Below are 20,857 nucleotides of genomic sequence, written 5' to 3'. Positions count from 1 at the left end.
AGGAGGCTCAGGAAAAGGTCCCGTATATCTAACAATGCTCGGTGCTGCGGGCACAGTGCAGTTAGCGCGACGCATCGGTGCCGTTCTCTTCTATCAGCAATGTGGAAAGCTGGGCTAGTTGGTTATTGAAAATCATACCTTGCTGGTGAAGCAGCGCACTGACATGGACACAGAGAAGACACACAAGACGACACTCGCTGCAGCGAGTGGGTGTCTTCTCTGTGTCCGTGTCAGTGCGCTGCTTCACCAGCAAGGTATTATGATCTTCTATCAGCTTATGCACGTAAGTGCTTAAACTCTATACGTGTTTTGTAATAATGATCACGACTGTGACGCGCTCGCAGTTAGTTTAGACTGTGTAGAAGCTTATATGTGTCGGTGTGTATACAAAAGTATAAGATGTGCGTATATATAGATTTGTTGGCAAATCAGTTCAGCGGAAATCCTCAAAGTGAAAGACAGTTTGCTTTTTCAGAAATAAGGCTTCTCTGTTGAAGCAGAAAAAAAGAGATTGCTCTACAATCTGCTAGCCTCCTGGTTGGACAGATGACAGAAAGACCGCACCGGAAGGACGTTGGTCCCGGCTTGAAATTCAGGACCAGGACGAATTTTTCTTCAGCTGCGAAAATATTTTCTGAAAAACACGCATGGCTTTCTTTTGTACCGTCGTGCTACAAGTCAGGTGGATATCAAGTTTCCCTTTTTACATAGATGTGTTCTTGTGCCCTTGTAAAGGATCCTGCCAACGGCATCTAACAGCGGATGCTATGGGCCTCTCATTGTATCATATTGTCACGTGGTAGTGACGTTAAAGAACACAGTAGCAATACTGCGAAAGACAAAACTAGCTTTTATTGGGCGAACCTGTGCCCACAACGATAGGCTACACTTAAAGCACAACGATAGCGGCGAACACAGTCGGCGATCGTCGAAAATCTGATCAGCGGGTCAAGCGCGTCGGCTTTTATACATCAATCATCGAATGTTCCAGAGTAATCGCTGGGACCCGCATGCCTTCCACAATGTTCTACGCCATTCGCGTCGCGCATACATGCAATCAGATTGCGAAAGGTTCGGCGACAACAGACAGTGGATGGAACCATCGATAACATTCCAGAAACTTCCGACACATGCAAGCGCGTCTGCGCTGTGCGATAACATTTGTTAAGCGGTGAAACGTGTCGCCCGATAAAGACAAGTACACGTGTCAATATTTCATCATTCCTTATCCTCCTCTACTTCTCTCTACTTTGACCTAATGTGGAGTAGCAGGTAAGAGTCATGCTCATCCGGTCAACGTCAGCGCTATTTTCCCAATATTAAACTGTGTGCTCTGTCTTTCTTTTTTGTTCTATTAAGCTCATGGCAAATCGGAATGCCCACAAATAAGCTGATGTGCCAAGAAAAAAAAAAGGGGGGGGGGGGGACGTTCATAAAAGAAATCTAAGGAAGCCAAAGAGGCAGTGGACAACTTCATTCCTAGCGGGGGTTAACGACTTACTTGTCACGGGGTCAACGTGAAGCTCGTAAAAGCGCGGACGTAAAGCTCAGAGTAACAACCCGGAAGATGGCCGGTAGCAATTCGTAGCACTTCTCCACTGCTCGGTCAATGCGGTGCACGCAAAGAATAAGCAAAGCGACAGGGCACAGGTCCCCAGTGGGCAAGGCCACCTCGAAGTAGGATGGTCACACAAGATTAGAGGTCAGTTCTGTAAGCGCTGGATTTTCTTTCGCTTCACGCACTCCTCCACGGAAGTTTAAAGCTTTTAGATAAAGTGAAAAAAGTAATCAAAGGGCGGGTAACACTATGCTGAAATATTATATTAGGCTTAACATGCCAGTACCACAGCCATTTGCATGCGGACATTTCGATTAGGGACAACTCGATCGTAAGGATCCGATTGTCCCGAGAGAGAAAAAATATTTTAATGTGAGAGAATGAGAGAAGTCGGCCGGGGGAACCTTGCTTATTGCCTGCTACTCTGCGTAGTGGAAATGGTGAAGGGAAAGGAAAAGGCGATAGAGGGGGGGGGGGATGATGATGATGATAGTGTGCAATTAACTATGTACACGTGCGATGTGCGCACGTGTTCGGCGCACGCACGTCACCCACGTCGCAATGCGCAGGCGTCTGTCACGTAGGTCTGAGAGCCTTGGGCTGGAGACACTCTGAGTTACAAATGTCAAGAGAGCTCTTGTTGCTCGCTGTGCACTTTGGCTGCTGTTCCATGGCTCTAAGATCTTCAGCTCTGAAAAGGGTATGCCGTCCAAACCAGAAGTGTAGCGTTGAGTGTGTCTCGTTCTGTGTGGTAACGAGGGCAGTCACAGAGGATGCATGAGGTTGTCTCTCGTGTGTGACATTCCTGACAGTAGGGGTCATTTTGTAGGAATATCTTATGAAGATAACGCATTGCAAACGCTACCCAGCGCCTCAGTATGTGTAGTGAAACCGTACAGCTTCGCTAAAGGTTGTCGCTTGAGCGTCAAGTGAATGTGTGTACAGAGTGACGGGAATCGGACCGAAAAACTGTCAGAGAGACGTACGAACAAAGGCACTGCAATGACGTAAAAAGAGATGCTGCAAGAAGTCTCCGTTCTGAAAAGTAATTTTATCGTTTACAAGAAATAATTCATATAGATTATTTTTTTAGATTTAGATCAGCAGCGAAAAAAAAAAGCCGGGTGCGAAATTCCACAGAAGGCTAAACAAGATGAAGTTTGAAGACATTTTATTTTTTTGATTGTAATTAGAACAAATACATCACTAAACTACGTTACTGGGAAGAAACTGGTTGTGAGTGAATACAGTTTCTAGTAGCGCCTCCACAGTGAAGCTCATCGCTCCTGAGAAGAAAGACGTTCACCTTGAATTGTGAATTTTTACCCGTTCATGTTGCGGAAACAGAAGGGACTAAGATTTATGCCTGAAAAAGTTACAGGCCAGGCTAACAATAATGATTCAAGTCAAACAAGAAAATAAGCAAGAACCAGAACAAGCGATGGCAGTCGTAAGCTGGACTGTAAGACCGCTGTGGGCAGATCGCACGCAGCTGATGGCAATAAACAATCAGGTTATGCGCAAACGCGCGAGCAATTTAATAGCGCCGAGAGCGAGCTCCGGGAGCAGCCAGGCCGAGACGGCTCAGACGATGAAAATTCCAAGAGGGAAGAACGGGCGACCAAGCAGATAGCATATAGGAAGGCAAGGTGCTTGACAGCAGCCTGCCAGGCCAGCTGCGTAAACACCTTTGAAAGGCAAGTGAAAAAGCACAAACTCGTGGAAGAAGAACCCCGAACAGTCTTTTGACAGAAGCTAAGGAACGTGGCGGCGGCAGGAACAAGGAAAGTCAACACAGGGCCACTGACAAGCTACCACTCCCCCCGCCAGGTTCCTGTCTAGACCCAGTGCTGGCCTTAACCAGGCAGCGGCTGTTTGTGAGAAACAAATCAAGCAAAGAAGAGGAACGACAACATACCACAACATGTTATCATTTCTTCAGCGGAAAACAGCAAGATCTGGTAAAGGTAGGCACCTCAATTAAATAGAAAAGAAGCCCAGGAGAACTTTTTGCTTGATTCTCGTAACAGGACTCTTACAGTGGATGGGCGGAAACCGAAAGGAAGGGCCGTAGCTGCAGTCACGCTGGGATGAGCGAAAGGGAGACGTAGGGTGAGAGAGCGAGAAAGAGAGACAGCTGGAGGCAGGAAAAAGAAGCTCAGCACGAGTGCGCGATCGCACGCGCGGGTAGAAAGGAAAATAAAAAGATGAGAAAAGATGGCGCCGGTCTACCTGTAAGCCGAGAAGGAAAGTCACGTGGACAGACCCCGCCTCCCCGTATAAAAACGTAGGCCGCGCTCTCCGCTTGAGGTCACTCGGAAAACGGGTTTGGCGAGAGTGGGACCCCAGTGCGGAACCGACCATCGTCGTCGTCGTCGTACTCCGCGGATGTGTGGTGTGTGCCAGCTTCGAGTCGGCCCCCACCAGCGAGCTCGGAGCGCCTGACCGTCGGATTTTGCGTGCGCGCACACGAAACGAAAGCCGCTGGAGGAGACCGCTGTGCTTACGCTCTTCGCCGCAGAGAGTCCGACACCTCTCGACGACAACGCCTGGTCGAACGCGTCTGACGAACGAAGCCTGCCGTGTCGGCGCCGACTGACGTCGCCCACCACCTCTAGGTGAGTGAAAGTTCCTTGCGCGGAGTGGCAGCGGCGGCTTGCGCGCAGAGCGGCTCTCACCTGACCACGCGTTCCTCAATGCTCTAGTGATCTCTGCCTGCGCGGGGAGCATGATTCAGCATTCGCAACGGCACCCTCGAGCCTTCGTACCCGGGGAGATGCGGCAGCCGCTCACTGCGAGCGCTGCGTCCCAGATTTCCTCTAAGGTTGCGAGAGAGCCTTGCGGGCGCTGCTTGGCGTGGGACTGGCTTCCAGCGGGCGGACGCCCAGAGGGTCGCGGAAGGACCCGATGGTACGGTTGATTCCGCTTCTCGCCGCGAATCGTGTTGTGCCACTTTCGGATGAGGGAAGCGATCTTTTTTCTTTTTCTTATACTTTTGGATCGCGATCAGTGCAGATGCTGCTCCAAACTTCATTGAAATTCATCTCTCCCACGCGGCAGATAGCGGTGTCGCCCTACACCCCGGCGAGAAACAGACGTTCACTGATAACCCGCACGTCTACCAGTCGCGTGTAACAAACAGCGTGCGACCTATTGGGCCTCGCACCAAACACGCTTTTGCACTGACCCGTTGCGCTTTCCCAGCAGCACGTGGACTTGTAGTCTCTGTAGTGCATCACGTTGCCACGGGCGTTTCGACAAGGATTACGCAGCAAGTGACAGCAGAGCGCCCTGTGCACGTCGCGTCATCAAGTGATTGCGATACTCGAAGCGCGTGCTCTCGTGTGGCGCTGCCAAGAAAGAGTTACGGAACTAACAGCAGTGATCAGATCACGATGCAGGTAGACTCATACGACTTCACGCGTTGTTGGTCGAGGGTTCGAAGGGCAGAATGACGCTGCCTGGAGCGCTTGAACTGCCTCTGCGTCAACTTTCTCCACATTGTCATCCCCATGTAGTGTCTCTCAATTGGCTCTGGTAAACCAGTACGTCAAATTAATTGCATAAAGTGACGTTTTCAGCAGTGATAAGCCCTTGTGAATTTATTTTGTTGATTGGTAGATTAAACTTTCAAGGGTCGCTGCAACAAGCATTTTTCACACCACTGTTAAGACCATGTCACTGTGAAGCTGTGTTATTTTCCAAGAGTCTCGTGTTTTTTGCTGAAGTTGCTCAAATTGCCGAAAATTTGCGGAATTACGCGTTTTCTTTCAACATGCTTGCATTGCAACGGCTCTGCTTTCTGCCAGCAATAGCTCCATGTTTTCTGTTGAGCCTCGTCGAGTTCGCTAAAACCAGTATCAATTCTCAACTTTCACACCAATCCGTATCCTTTAAACATGCCAGTAAAATACACATTTAATCCCACAAAGGCATACCCTCCCCCACCCTCCAGAGCAGCGCGTCCTAAGCTAAGTAATATCTACCTGTCGATTACTTCGTTTACAGGTGTTGTCGCATGGCATGCGAGCAAAATAAAAATAAAGGGTACTAACCATCTGTATGCAGGAACCTAAGTGCTTTTAAAAAGTTGGACTAAACAACCGTAGGTCCACTTAGAGAACTTCGACGATCAAGGCGAATCCTTTTTTTTTTGATGACTTCTCATTAACTATAAGTTACTCATATTCCTTTTACACACCAGTAACGGGTGACTCATTACTGACATATTAAAGCAGTAAATGGAGAATTTTATGGGATTCTGTAAGGCCAAAAGAGGCAGAAACAGCACTCTTGCAGCAGATGAAGTTTAGGATGCACGCTGGAGTAGAGCACGGCTAACGCGAGCTCCTTGAAGTTGCTTTATTGTGGTTTTCTTTTTGCGTGAGTAAGTACATTTGTCTGTCCCGTGAGGAGGGTGCAGGAAGCTATTGACACATAGGTCAGGCTTGGCTAATTGTCTTCAATAGCCGGTCCGTGCAAGGGAAATTACGGTGAAGTTCAAGAGAGAGCTGCAGTTTGTCCCTTTGGCCGTGGGAAAAGCTAGTAGCGTTTAACGTTTAAGCAAGTGTTGCTTTGTCTTTACGCCGGGAACTAGAAAAGAAAATGGCGTCTCCCTCATTTCTGTCAGCGAACAAACAAATGAAACTAAAGAATAAGTCGCTTCCAAGCAAAAGAAGAAATGCCCGCCAGCAACTGTCACATATGGGAACGTTTCTGGAGGCAATCAAGACAGCTGAAGTTGGCGCCCCGCATTGTTCCCGAATATAAGGTTAAAAGAATTCTCACAGCAGTGCTCGGGCTTTTCTTTTTTCTGCTGACAAACAAAGGCACGCACGCTAACGTTGGCACACAGCGAGTTTTCGTGTGCCAATACTATGGCTATTTTTACACGTTAGGAGTGATCATTCACTATCGTTAAGGCACCCATAGGGCACGTGGGCGTGCAGAGCCTTGTGCGTTAAATTAGAGTAACCTGTGGCTTCAATGCGTGGCAATTCAGTACAGTTACGTTGCCTGAACAACAGTTCATGTCAAATTGCGTAGCAACTTTTGGACTTCTATACAGTCAGCTCCCGAAGTTCGCTATAAAAAGCCTTCACCAAAAAATATAAAGCGCCAGAAGGATATCGAGCTGGCCTTTCTGAACTGTAAAACAATGACTGCAGAATTTAGCTTGTCAGATTAATGCAACATTAAAGAGCGTTGCCTGCAGACTGTTTGGGCGCGCAATCAGAAAGAGCTGTTATGCATGAATTCTCCGTAAGAGCGAATTTCAGCCAATCCTACCGCTGGCCATATTAGTGAAGACAGCCGGCCAATGGCCAAGAGCTCTCACGAATAAGAGGCTTTGCGAATTCGGCTCCTCTTCCTGTGTCTCTTCTTTCTTTCAGTTTGTTTACTTTAATTAATTTTTAAAGATATTGCAAGGGGCAGTTATTCTCGAGGATCGCAACACAAAAATGAACAGATATTTATTCATTAAGAACATTTGTGTTTAATGTTTTTCCGAACAAGGGACCGAAATCAAATAATTTTCTGTTGCTTTTTTCATGTTTCTTTCTAAATGCTATACATTCATTCCTTGACACTACCGCCGTTCAGCAAATAATAATGAAACATTGATCCCTATTTTATATAAAAATTGAAAGCCTAGTCATGAATACATGGACAGCTCAGGCAGAAAACGGAGACAGCGTATGTTTACTGCAGTAGACTGATAAACACTCGTGTTTTGCACATTGTACATACATTCATTCAGACAAACAAAGTACATAGTAATTCTAAAAAAGAAGATTTGAAATAACGTTACAAGCTCGAGAAGAAAGAGCCACATAACAGAGATATTTGCATTCCTACGTAGCAGCCCAGTAAAAGCATATTAATGACTTGACACATCGATCAATTTGAAATGTTATCCAACTGGAATTTTCACACCCGTTGACCAGTGAAACGCTTGTACTTTGAGACGCGCCTAATTAGCCAACGTAGCCCAAGTTAGTCTTTCACTGGGCTGGTACCCGCAGGGGCTAGAGAGAAGTCATAAGGGAAAGGCAGGGAGCTAAACCAGGCTGAGCCCGGCCGGCTACCCTGCACTGGGAACGGGGAGAGGGGATTGAAAGAGAAGGAAGAGAGTTCACAGTTTGCACTCCTACACACAGAAGCGTTCATCGCTGAGTCAGTCACAGGTGGTCATCAGGCGGGTGTAGTTCAAGAAACGCACCAGCGCCTTTGTGGCCTTGCACACAGCAGACGCACGAGGCCACGGGCCCAGTATCTTCTCCTCTGCGACAAGACGGTCGTCTAAGTGCTCCAAAGCTGTACGAAGGGCACTCCTCTCATCTTCGTATGTGGGCCAGTCACGCAGGAGATGTTTGGTTGTTTCTTCGACACCGCATGTGCTGCGATTGGGACTGTCCACCATTCCAATCAGGAATGAGTAGGCGTTTGCGGAAGAAACTCCTATATCGCAGGCGGCTCAGAAATCTTTCTTTCCGTCGTCGGTTAGGGCGGCATAGGACCATGGCACTAATCTGTCCAGCTGATTGGCTGGACTGGGGTGCCAGCGAGGAGGCTATCGGTGGTGGCCGGAATGGACTGCCTACTAGGTGGACACTTACAGAATACCCCCCCCCCCACCCGGTCCTACACCGCCCCCTGGCCTCTGAGTGTACCAGGTCAGTGAAAGACTAACTTGAGCTACGTTGGTGCGAGCTTTATTATGGTGGGTGAGCGTTACGCGACAATCCGTGCGGTAAGGCCTATAAATGAATTATCTTTCCTAAAGATATACTGTACTTCAGATAATTATAATTTTGGATTGCCGGGACTATGGGTGTTACCGTGAGCAGAGTCTCGGTAAGCCAGAAAAAGTGCAAGAACAAAAGAGAAGCTTGGAAGTTCCAGTATTAGCTCATCTCAGCGTTATGAAATTCTGGGAGCGCATGCTAGGTACTACTTAGCAGTTTGTCGATAGAGTAATTGCACTGCGTTCCAAAATAACAAATCACTCAGTCAAAAGAATTTTGAAGTCTTATTATGAGAAAAACAGCCCAAACGTATGTATTTGCTACGGAATTCTCGGCGTCATGCAGTCATACTGTTCCCGCGCTACTGGCGCGAAATTCAAAAGGGGAAGTTCGCCCAACGTTTTCTCCGCTCGCTAGTAATCAATCTTTTCCCGCCAAATGAATACGAATAGACTCGAAGTAGATTCCAATAGATTCGAGGAAATGAATCTACAGAACAACGTAAGTGGGTGCCGCACCTTAGCGTTCGTTTAAAAGAAATTGTAAATGAATTATTAAAGTATATGCAGACACCTGTCAAAATTTGTCTCCTACATCCAGCACAGCAAGTAAGCCCAGTAAATAACAAAAGGGAAGGAAGGAAGGCAAGAGAAAAGCAGAAGGCAGGGAGGTTAATCAGAATAACGTCCGGTTGGCTACCCTACGCCGAATAATGGGAAAGGGGAAAACAAAGATGACAGGGAGAGGGACGAGGGAAGGAAAGAAGGAAATTAGCGGTGAGTTCGCTGACGCGTGCGGTCTAATAGAAATTGCATTAATAGTCACAGACGTTCACACAAGCCCGTGGTCCTCAAGAAGCACACAAGCGCCTTCACCGCTTTATGGGCCTACGAGTACTGCAGTACCTGCACAAAAAGCGGCCGATTTTCCAGTTCTTGGAGAGCGTTAGCAAGTTCTTGTCTTTTTGGGGCATATCGTGGACAGTAGCACAGCAGGTGGTCGATATTTTCTGCGGTGCCGCAGACCTCGCATGCTGCACTGTCGGTCACTCCAATTAATGTACAGTATGCCCTTGTAAAGTCAACTCCTAACCAAAGGCGACAGAGAAGCGTAGCTACACGTCGAGGAGGTCGGAGTTGCAGTGCGTCGTTTAATCGATGCAGTCGTGTAAGTCTTAAGTTTGACGAGTTCCACTCAGTCTGTAGGAGACTGCGTGCCAGGTGTCGAAGCTGCCTTGCGGTGTCTGTCCTCGAAAGCGGAATTGGAACGTTCTGCTCATCTTGATGTGATGTGCGAGCAGCGTTATCGGCGGAATCATTGCCAAACAAAGAGTGAAAATAATGGAAAAGTATCCGCGCGTCCTAAGTGAGCATCTTTTACGTGTCGGCGCTTTGGTGAATCCTTACTATCACGATGAACGAAACTCGTGGCACCGGTGCGAATAATGTCTTCACTCTGAAAGCTGTGCACGTTGAGTACCGAACTGCACAGTTCACGCTGCACATACACGCCGTGTACGGTGCATCGCTCTTATTTTCACATGCAGGGACTCCGTGGGTTTCGAGCTTGCAGATTAATCAAGAAGCGAAGTAAACGTGCTCACGAGGCCAAATATATTCATCTCTACCAACTTTCTACCGCTGGCCTTCGCTTTTCACAACTCAAATGCAAGCTAGCTCCTTTTGTTTTCAAAAGGAGGGGAAGAAATATTGCTAAATCAGTTGACGAGCCGAAACAAGCACCGCATGTCTTGTCATTGGCACCAAAGAAACCATAGGAAATTTGTTCAAGGTAGCCATGGACATGGACAAATAATCGTATAGCCATTTCAATGAAAGCCAAAATAAGCACCTCGGCGTCCCAACGAACTCAAAGTGCAAAATTCTGAGTTATCAATTCGGCAATAAAGCATTCAAGACATAACTTGAGTTTTTTTTTATTTTCTTCTTATGATCTTTAGCAGCGTGAACCTTAAAAAAACAAGAAAATAAGTCTAAGTACAAGGCCTATGAGGTTCAATATAATATAAGGACGGAGAAGAGGAAAAAAAACCGAAGACAATATTTCACTCCTGAACTCGAAGATTCAGCTTCGAAACACAAGCATCTGTTAGGTAATTAATGTGGAACGTTCGATAGTGAGGTTATAAGGGCCTTATGTCCTCTACGTATCTTCATCTGTACACCAGTCTCTGACTGCGTAAGTACATTTGTACGCGTAGTTTGCTTAGTCTTGCACGTTGGATATGTTGAACTCTCGTTTTTCGTTTCTTGTCAAGTTCCTTGCTTCGCCTTTGTCTTGCTGTTGAAATATTGCTGTATTCGAAATGGGTACGTTTGACTGCTGGCACTCAGCAGTGTTCCTGTATTGATGTTGTAATATTTTCCTTTTTACCAGTCGCTGAATCAGGCTGATTGAGCTAAAGTTAGCCGAGCTTTTGACGTGTGGATATGTACCACTGTAAACATCGCAAACACCAGCAAATTCTCCCACGCAACCCCGCCTACTTACTCTTTTGTACCTTATTACGTATTAAATAAATAAATAAATAAATAAATAAATAAATAAATAAATAAATAAATAAATATGACGACATTTTCGTCAAGGAAATTCACTTTCTATGTGGCGTAGCTGAGGCGCAGTAAGTAAAAATAACTCATAATTTGTTTCTACGCGTAGCGTTTTCGAAGGAAAACGTAAACAATGCATTTGACATAAATTAACGACACAATGACTGCTTTTTTTTTTTTACAAGAACCAATTAGGATGCCAAACATTCACGGATTTTCCAAAACGTCCTTCAAGTGAAACTAAATAGAAACACTAAATCAAGCTAGACTGATAAAGTATGTTTTCAGAACTCTGGTTCTGTAATTTTACTGCAAAAAATTGATTATTAAACAGAAAAATAATAATCAAAATTGAATTTTTGAATTGTCGCGCCGGTACCCCAGCGCTGGTAAATCATTCTGACGCCACTGATTTCGAAGTATCCTTTTCGTATTTGGGTCAAGTTCAAACTCTGGTTCTTCTTTTTTTTTTAAGGAAAGAAGGTGCTTTTATCAACAAAATATTAATTAGATCCGAGCAGGCGCCGTCGAAACTGGTGTGACGCCGTGCTGAGTTGGTGCAGCGACTTCAAGGCGGAGTCGCCGCCATTCTATCACATTTGCATCGTTTCGAGCTTATCAAGTCTCCCCTGAACGTAAGGTGGCTTTTTTCTGTCTTTTTTTATCTAGAAAAGCAATTTACTCATGCAGGTAAAATTACTTTTGCGTTATAGCGTCCTCTACCAGAGTTATCAAAATATTCTGGCTGTTATAGTCCGTCGCTCCAGCCTATGCTAAAAAAGAGGCAGCATTACGACCACGTTTCGTGCCCTTGACAGTACAGGCAAGCGTTACCACGGGCATGCTTTCCCAATAACAAAAAAAAGAAAAAAAAGAAGATTGCTGATCAAGTAGACGCGAACCAGCAGTATTTGAGAACAAGGCAAATGCAAACACCCAGGATTATCTTAACCAGCAGTATATTACAAGCAAACGGGCCAACTTGAGTTCTGTCAGGTTCCATGGGAAGTGTAGAACCATAATTAACGTTCGCTTTAGTAATAATAATAATAATAATAATAATAATAATAATAATAATAATAATAATAATAATAGAGGTACGTGTAAAGGAATCCAATCCGCGTGCAGTGTGCTGCGTATTAAAATGCGGCCGCCAGTGCGGTGCTCTTGGCACGTGCAATACAAGACAGCGATACAAGACGTACCATAAATAATTGCCGTTGAAGTCTTCAGCCAGTGACGAGCACAGGACATTGATCTATGCCTTTTTGTTGTTCCTTTCGCCTGCCAGACGAGCGATGGGCTGTGTTCCATTTTGTGACGGCATCGTTCTATCGTTTTTCTTTTCAAAAATTCACTGCGCGAAACTGAAAAATATGGCCTTGACGCACGCATTAGTGTTTCCGAGCAGTCGTCGCTTTTAGTCGTTATACCGGTTGCTGCACGCCAGTGCGATTTCGTATTCCTGTCCACACGACGACCTGCATACGTTCAGCTGACGGCCTCGCTGCTTTTACGGTTTTTCCTGAATAATTCGTTTCCCCCGTAAAGCGCCAACATCGAACCGCTTAGCTGCCTTGACTGCCGTCTTGAGGAAGGAGGACCACTATGTTATCTCTCGTGCGCATCAGTCAGCCTCGTAAATGGACGGCAACATTCACAAGTTCGACAGTTCGACACAGCGCATGACGTCTCAGCGGCAAGTTTGTGTAGTGTCTGTTTATGTCACATGGATGTCATGTACTTCCAGCGAGAAGAACCGAGCTCTAAGAGGCATGGAAAGATTATGTGGAATCACAGATGTTTGATGACAGCGCTTAGATTTGCTCACCATCAGTGCCCGCCCCACTTAATAAACAAATGAGCTCCGCAGGACTCCACAAAGTAAAGAAAGTGTCATGGAGCGAAGAGCCCTCAAAACGAAAAGATTCGCAGTGGTAGTACCGCGTTCGGTACCCAGACTGGTACGAATATTTGCTCCAACTGTGAAGTATCTTTTTTTCTGTTGAATCTATACTATTTTTTTCTCTTTCTACCTTGACGTGGATGCCAAATTTGCTCTTGCATAAAATGGGTATAGAGGTTCTTATTTTACCAATGTATTACATCGCGGTCACTTGTTCTAATTACTGAAAAGTAGTACCTTCCGCCGCACATCGAACACAAACTTCGAATCCGACGACAAGGATGAAATCAAAATTCAGTGGAAGGGAAAACCACAATGATGAGTCATGCTCAACTTTTCTCTACAGAATTTGCCAACCAGGTAACCTCTATAACAAATATAATAAATTGAGACATATTGTCGTACTTACAATAATCTCTAAGTGACAACGACCAACGTAGCGCTAGGCGTGCCCCTGCCTCCCCTTTTCTCTTCGTTTATTATGTGCTACCTGTGCACATTACTACCTACTCGCCCAGACTTCTGCGCCTGTGACGGAAATTACATTTCACCTTGTTTGCCGCTCGAAGTAGAGATTCATGTGCACTTATAGGTAGAAAGAAACATGAGGAATTTGCCCCGGATTACGCTCTTGTATTCACATTTCCTTAGAGTGCATGTATGTAACAAACAGCTCGTCCGGTGCGGTTGGCATCCCAGAAATATCCGTGTTGATCGAGTCCAAGTTTTCGCTTACCACAACATCAATGATATGGAAACATAGTGCTCTCAGACGCGCTTTTGGCTACATCGCTCGAGCCTCAGCAGCCACCTGACCGGTGGTCCATATTTTGTGATTCTAAGGTACCCCTCAAAACTGCGCAGTCAGGATTGAGTCACGGCACTAGTGAACAGCTCGTATCTGAAATCAGATAATCTTACCTGTGCGCTGCTGATGAGGGACGCACAATCAAATTGAAGCGGCTACAGCGCCATACAGCGGCGTCATCGGCAACAAAAGAGGCGACGAAGCAGCGCGCTCCGCCCACCGACAAGTTGTCCTCGTGCAGTGCGGCGACTTTGCCCACTTGCTCGTCGCACTGCATTGGAACGATGCAATTCAGCGGAATCAGAAAACTGCGCTCCCTTGGCCCGTCACTGCGCCTTCGATTACCGCCTGGTCTACTTCGATGCGACGCCACTTGTTATCGCCTAATGTTATCGCGTCTGCATGATGCGCAGTACCTCGTGCAGCTTTTATGATTGCGACGAGGTCATACATAGTAGATATCCCTATTTATGGTCCTTCTTTTCATAATGAAAGACATAATGTGTGCACAGCTTCGAGACGAATGGCTTAAAGAGTGTTCACGGAAGAAAAAAAAGTGGCCTTGGTTGAACGCGGTTAAACCAAGTTTTTCGAGCGTTGCTCAGTTTTGCTTGCTTTGGCAAAGGACGAGACCATTGGTTTGCAGAGCTTTAACTTTTTGTAGCAGCAACTACCGTATCTACAATTGCACCACAAGACAACACACGGACGTTGCACGTCGCCTTCGGTGCGAACGCGCAGTGAAGGATGGATGGATGGATGCCATGAGCGTCCCCTTCGGAACGGGGTGGTGGGTTGCGCCACTAAGCTCTTGTTATTATATTGCCTAATGTCCTACCTATGTTGAATAAGAAGAAATAACCCGCGAATAATTCCCATAACCAAAATTTCTGAACTCCTATTGGGAACTTTGTTCTTGTACGCCTCCGTTGTTTGTCGTTTACCTACATTTCTTCCACCACTTTTCCAATCCCCTGTTACTAATATCTATAGCGGACATGTTTACTTTGCCCCTGCTCTCGCTGAACTCAAGGGATTCAAGGAGGCCAGTGGTGCTTAAATCGACGGCTGGGCAGATATCTTCACATACTAATAGTGAATGGATGGATGTTATGAGCGTCCCATTTGGAACGGAGCGGTGGGTTGCTCCACCAAGCTCTTGTTATTTTATTGCTTAATGCTCTACCAACGTAAAAAATATATATTAAAAAACACGAATAATTCCCATAACCAAAGTTTCTGAACCCCTATTGAGAACTTTCTTTTTGTACGCCTCCGTTGTTTGTCGTTTCCCTACTTTTCTTCCACCAATATTCCTTGGTGGAAGATTGGAAGCGAACTTGCACGTAGTCAGCGCCTCTGGCGGTAGGGGCACAAAAGGCTGACCTTGGCTGGGCTTGAAAGTCAAATTTACGGAACCAGGCGTTTTCTGGGTTTGTGCCTGGAGTAGTAAAGCTATCGCTCTGAAATATTGGGACCAGACACTCGACCTACAGATGAACAGACAGCAATCAGACCCTTTCTGCACTTTTTAAAAATGATGTCTCAGCAGCCGACATTGTAAACGCGGTGAACGCCATTCTGTGTACGGCCATAACTTGTTATCTCATTCCTTTCTCCTTTTTTTTTTCCTTTCCACTACCCCCTCCTAGTGTATAGGGCTGTAAACCGGGTGCAACCTGCATAACCTCCTTGTCTCTCCTTGCCGCTCTCTCTCTCTCTCTCTCTCTCTCTCTCTTCACATAGAACGCGAGCCGTACTTCATCATGCGGCATTTCATAAACGCTTGCTATTAAAGAGGTTAACCTTGAAATGTGTACTAGCCGCGTGCGTCAATTGGAGTGCTTAACTTGATTAGATGATTCGTTCGATCATAACACTAACACGGTGTCAAGTTACTACACCAGGAAGACCTCTCTCGTCATCTATCTCTCCGCCGTCAGGCTTCTGGCCACTGAGCATGGCTTCGGCATCCAGTGTTTTCTCATTTGGCCACGCAGCACCCATTTAGCACAATCTTAGAAACGGCGTGTAATTAATTAGCGACTGTTCGCAATAGAAGAGGCCTCTTTTTTTTACAGCGAAGCTGTATACCTCTACCCTCCAAGGAAATTTTCGCGTCGTAAGCAAAAAACGGCGACGAGGGCCGGTTATGTGGGCCGTGGGCCGGTTCCGGGGATAGTGCAATACCGGACCGACCCGTGGCAGAGGTGAAGAAGGCGTTCAGCACTCCCCATATGTGGGCCGATACCGAAAATAGTTCAATGCCGGGACGACCCGCGGTGGAGGTGAAGAAGGCGTTAAGCACCCCCATCATCATCATCATCATCATCATCATCATCATCATCAATCATCATCAGCCTGGTTACGCCCACTGCAGGGCAAAGGCCTCTCCCATACTTCTCCAACAACCCCGGTCATGTGCTAAATGTGGCCATGCCGCCCCTGCAAACTTCTTAATCTCATCCGCCCACCTAACTTTCTGCCGCCCCCTTCTACGCTTCCCTTCCCTTGGAATCCAGTCCGTAACCCTTAATGACCATCGGTTATCTTCCCTCCTCATTACATGTCCTGTCCATGCCCATTTCTTTTTCTTGATTTCAACTACGATGTCATTAACTCGCATTTGTTCCCTCACCCAATCTGCTCTTTTCTTATCCCTTAACGTTACACCTATCATTCTTCTTTCCATAGCTCGTTGCGTCGTCCTCAATTTGAGTAGAACCCCTTTCGCAAGCCTCCAGGTTTCTGCCCCGTAGGTGAGTACTGGTAAGACACAGGTATTATACACTTTTCTCTTGAGGGATAATGGCAACTTGCTGTTCATGATCCGAGAATGCCTGCCAAACGCACCCCAGCCCATTCTTATTCTTCTGATTATTTCCGTCTCATGATCCGGATCCGCCGTCACTACCAGCCCTAAGTAGATGTATTCCCTTACCACTTCCAGTGCCTCGCTACCTATTGTAAATTGCTGTTCTCTTCCGAGAGTGTTAAACATTACTTTAGTTTTCTGCAGATTGATTTTTAGACCCACTCTTCTGCTTTGTCTCTCCAGACAAATTGAGAAAAATTGAGATAAATTGAGAAAAATGGATCGGGTAGATATTGCGCCCTGCTTCGGCCTCAAGCTCAAATTCAATGCGCCGGGAATGGCGCGGCTGTCCGATTGATCAGATCGGACGCTATTCTGCATTTTAAGCGACCGGTTTCCCATGAAGGATATAGCAGGATGCGCGCAAGCTTTCGGCACTGGAATAACGTTATCACACTTGAGCCCGAAGGAAACGGCTGAATGGATGGTCTTGTTAGAGGCCGGTCGCCTTTACGAAACGCGGCCGCTTTAACGCATTGCTCCAATCGGCCGTCTCTGGAGTCGTGCCGAGTGCTTTGGAGGTGACGTGTAGAAACAGGGGCCCCCAACTTATAATAAAGAAATGTGATCAGTTGTCATTATAGCAACCCCAATCAAGCTTTCATCTCCTGCGGAGTTGACGGGTCAGGGCAGGCTAAAGGGCCCAGAGAAAAGGTTCCGGAACGGCGCTGGCTCGAGGGAGGAATAAGGGCGTCTCCGATAACAAATCGGGGGATGACGCAGAGCTCTGCGAGGCACTGCTCGTGTACGTCTTGTTGCTGAACAAGAATTGAGTCGGGTTACCGACGTCTGCATCTTGCCACGGACTATCAAATGCCAAACGACCGTGAGCGTGAAGAGAAGAAGCAAAAGCAAGAGCTCGCCGGGGATTGCGCGCGGAATGAAGCGAATCATCACGTGTTCCATCACGTGCCATTCGCCGCGGGGCTTATTCCCGGCGGTTCGTATCCAGCCGCCAGCGGCACCTAGCGATGATTGAGTGGCAGCGCCGTCGCCGAGGTCTTTTACCCTTTCGGCCGCCTGCTAGCATTCGCGGCAATTTTCTCTGGGACACCCCCGTGCTTGCCGTCCGCCATCACTCTTCTTCAGCGTTTTCACAGTGAGCACAGCGCTCACTCACGTGACCGCCCGTGGGCCTTCAATTCGCAGGATCTTCAGATTTCTCCTCTCACAAGTACTATAACACTGTTTCAGAAGTCTGGTTTTCGACGTTGCAATTCAGCTAGCCAGCCCAGCAATCTTCCGCAGGCACTTAAAAACGTAATCAACTCATCGTTGTGTGCTATCAGTATCTCTAACCACCGTGGAGATTGGCGCGCTCCTGACAAGTGGTTGCATACCGTATGACAGACGCCCAAGCGAAGCTCACGCATATGTCAACTTGTCGATAAAAGCGGACACAAGGTTGTTGAGGCTGAAAGCAAACAGAGAGCCGCAGAGAACGCATAGCCTATTGAGCAAGCGGTTATGTCATAGAGAAGGATTGCAGTGCATATTACAAAACTGGGGACTTGCTCTAAGTTGCTGTCGCAATCGCGCCGCACATGTTCATGGAAGCCCAAGTGCGTTGTCTTCACTTCTATTTCGCTCTGTAACATCAATGCTTCTGAACTGCCAGCAGTGTTGTCTCCTTGCAATGATAAAATAAGAGCAGCGCTAGAGTCCGGAGCGCACACGGCGCTTTGTGTGTCTTTCTTCGTTTGTCCATGTCTCTCGCACTCTTCTTATTTTAACACGAACTACCCAGATGCTCAAGTCTCTACCCTTCATAACCCTTGCGATGATTTCACCGAAAGACCCTTGTTCATTAACAAGTATTTGCCATTGGCGCAATTGATGAAAAATTTTCTGTTAACAATATAATATTTTTCTTCGCTTAAGACTTTAACTATGGGAGTCGAAAATGATAAACGATGTGAAGCCGCAACCTGGGCATTCATGGCGCGTCTGTTGAATGTATATCCTGCTTGCATGGTAGGGAGCCTACCATGCCAGAACCAAAATTAAAAGTGGTTTGTGCGGTACATTTCCTTCATCAGGAATTCCTTTGCTAAGGCCGAAACCTAGCCGAAACGGAACAAAACCAAAAAGTTCTTGCTTTGCGCGGGCTATCCTTCAAGCACGTATGTCGAGAAATCTGATGACGTACTCTTCCTGGCAGTGCAGCGAGGTTGGACTCGGTCGGCGGCAGGCCGCGTGATCGCCTTTGTCCGTCACAATATTTAATGTTGTAGTGGGAATGCAGATGTGGTAGGGTATATCATTTTGGTATGTATATACATAATCCTTTATTGTAGCCACATCGTTTAATATTGCCGTGGTACGTCGTATACTATATACTGTAGAGATCTTAGCAGTGACAGTATGTTCCGTACAGCGACGTAGTGCGAGTGAAGATGCACAACTGCGACCGTGATAACGCGAAAACAGCAATGACGTCTGCAGTACACGCGACCAGTACTTGTCTCATAAAAGCGCTCATCGCATGTTCTTCGGTCATGTCGTGTATTTTCGCCGCGAATTCGCTGTCATCATAAATGCAGACCAAGCCGCCCAGTTCGTCACTTTGTTGGGAGATAGTTTGCTAGAGCCGACAAGCAGTGGATATTTCCAGTGTAGCTATGGAAGCTCTTCCCTTGGAACATTTAGGCCAAGGAAGCGGCTCCTTCGCGTGTACCGCGGGGTTAAGTTTGTAAACGTCGCACTCACTTGAGAGGATAAGTGAGCCGGCCTCCTCGTTTCTGTGCCGAGAAGCAATAGAACTAGCATTAGCAGCACTCGTGTAGCTGGGCTTGGTGGATATATTCGGTAAGCATAAAGGAGCGCAACCAGGACTAAGAAAGAGGACAGCGGTCGACTCTTTCTTGGTCCGTGTTCCTAGCTGCATTCCATTATATTTACTGAAGGCAGAGCTTGTTTACACGTTATCGGAATTTCAGCCTTCTAAAATCAATGTCTGCAAACTTTCGATATATATGTATAAACCTGGGAAAACAATAAACCAACTTATAATCAACTTACGTGCAGTAGCACAGATGTCGAAAGCTTTCCACACTGAATGATACTAACTTACGTATAGCCAACATGCGAGTACCCCTTCCGTTGGAAAACATATCGCATGCTGTTACGGATATCCAACCGGTGCCACCAGTGTTACGAACTTCAACCGGTGCCACCAGTGTTACGACTTCCAACCGGTGCCGCCAGTGTTAGGAACTTGTACCGCTGCACCACGATTACGGCTTTGTGGTCCCGTAGCGCTCGTCACCCGTTTCGTGACAGAGCGTTGGTAGCGATGACTCCGAGCCTGGCGTCGATGAGAATAACAAAAGGGACTTTATACATTATATACAGGTTATCATACAGGACATGAACGGGTCGGCACTGGGGCCGAGAGCTCACACAAACGCGACTGTTCTCGCACGACGGCGTCCGGCGAAAACGCGTTACACATCCCACCCCAGTCGGGAGCGACTCTCTCTCTCGGTGGGTCGGCTGATCCTGTTTTTCAGGCGGCTTGTCACTGCTTTTATAATCCCCGAGGCCCATTGTCACTCAACCGGCCCAATACAAAGTCAGCACACGACGGTCGTCCGAGGGGTCCAACCAGCGACCGCGCTGGCCACTCGGTTCAAAGTTCGCGCGCGCGGTGACCTCCAGGCAAGGGAGGTGCGGCGCCGGGCCGTCGGGCACACGCGGGCACGTCAAAACACGCTGCTCCGCCGAGGCTTCTCCCGCACGAAGGCGCAGCATCTTGACTTGTGAAGGGAGAATTATGGCGCTCGCAGGATAGATTCTGCATCTTGCAGATTCGGGATCCGGGCTTGTGGTAATGGCACAACAGCATCCCCGCCCTCAGATAAGGCGCCGGGAAGACGAGCTGCCTCCACGTGGCTCGGATGCCAGGCGCGCACGTTCGTCAGGCTCGTCCAAGTTCACGTCCAGTGTCGGGACGCCAGGTAACCTCACGTGCCCAGGTCCGACTCGCCAGGACAGGAGCTCTGCTCACCACGTCGTCGCCAAGGCACCTTGACCAGCTCCGCTCGGGTCGTTCCTAAGACCTTGCTTCTCGCCACTGGTCCCGCTTGGTCGTTCTGCAGCTTGCAAAACCGACCGGCAAAAGGCAACACCCAACACGAACAAGTGCCCTCTGTCTCCCGTCAAACACCAGACAAGGCCATAATTCAAATCAACCTAACTAAATTGTTTTCCCCTTTTTTCTCCCGCTGCAACAAGAGGCAGGTGTACGATCTAGCACACAAGGCTTAAACAATCAGTTTTCAAATCATCAACACAACAAAATAGAAACAATTATTAATCAGCAATAATAATTACAAATAGAATGGTCCCCTTGAAATCGCTTTGGACCGAAAACATACTTCTGAGGAAGC

At 47.2% G+C, this 20,857-nt stretch overlaps 2 protein-coding genes across 4 annotated transcripts in view; one reads left to right on the top strand and one right to left on the bottom strand.

Annotated features, from left to right (window-relative positions):
• The window catches only part of LOC135917235 (beta-1,3-galactosyltransferase 4-like), a 256,520-nt gene extending 236,938 nt beyond the window's left edge, over positions 1-19,582 (bottom strand). For both annotated transcript variants that reach the window (XM_070536839.1, XM_070536838.1), the window contains exon 1: positions 19,488-19,582. In XM_070536839.1, the coding sequence (XP_070392940.1) occupies positions 19,488-19,579 (92 nt within the window). In that variant the 5' untranslated portion in view covers positions 19,580-19,582. The remainder of the gene's footprint in view (positions 1-19,487) is intronic.
• Positions 3,860-20,857, top strand: part of pio (piopio) — a 133,079-nt gene continuing 116,081 nt past the window's right edge. For both annotated transcript variants that reach the window (XM_065450809.1, XM_065450803.1), the window contains exon 1: positions 3,860-4,176. The gene's annotated coding sequence lies outside the window, so the exon portion shown is untranslated. The remainder of the gene's footprint in view (positions 4,177-20,857) is intronic.

The sequence above is a fragment of the Dermacentor albipictus genome, chromosome 4, assembly GCF_038994185.2.
Source record: "Dermacentor albipictus isolate Rhodes 1998 colony chromosome 4, USDA_Dalb.pri_finalv2, whole genome shotgun sequence".
NCBI classification, from domain to species: domain Eukaryota; kingdom Metazoa; phylum Arthropoda; class Arachnida; order Ixodida; family Ixodidae; genus Dermacentor; species Dermacentor albipictus.
Note: the sequence above shows the minus strand (reverse complement) of the source record. Positions and strands in the feature narration are given on the sequence as shown.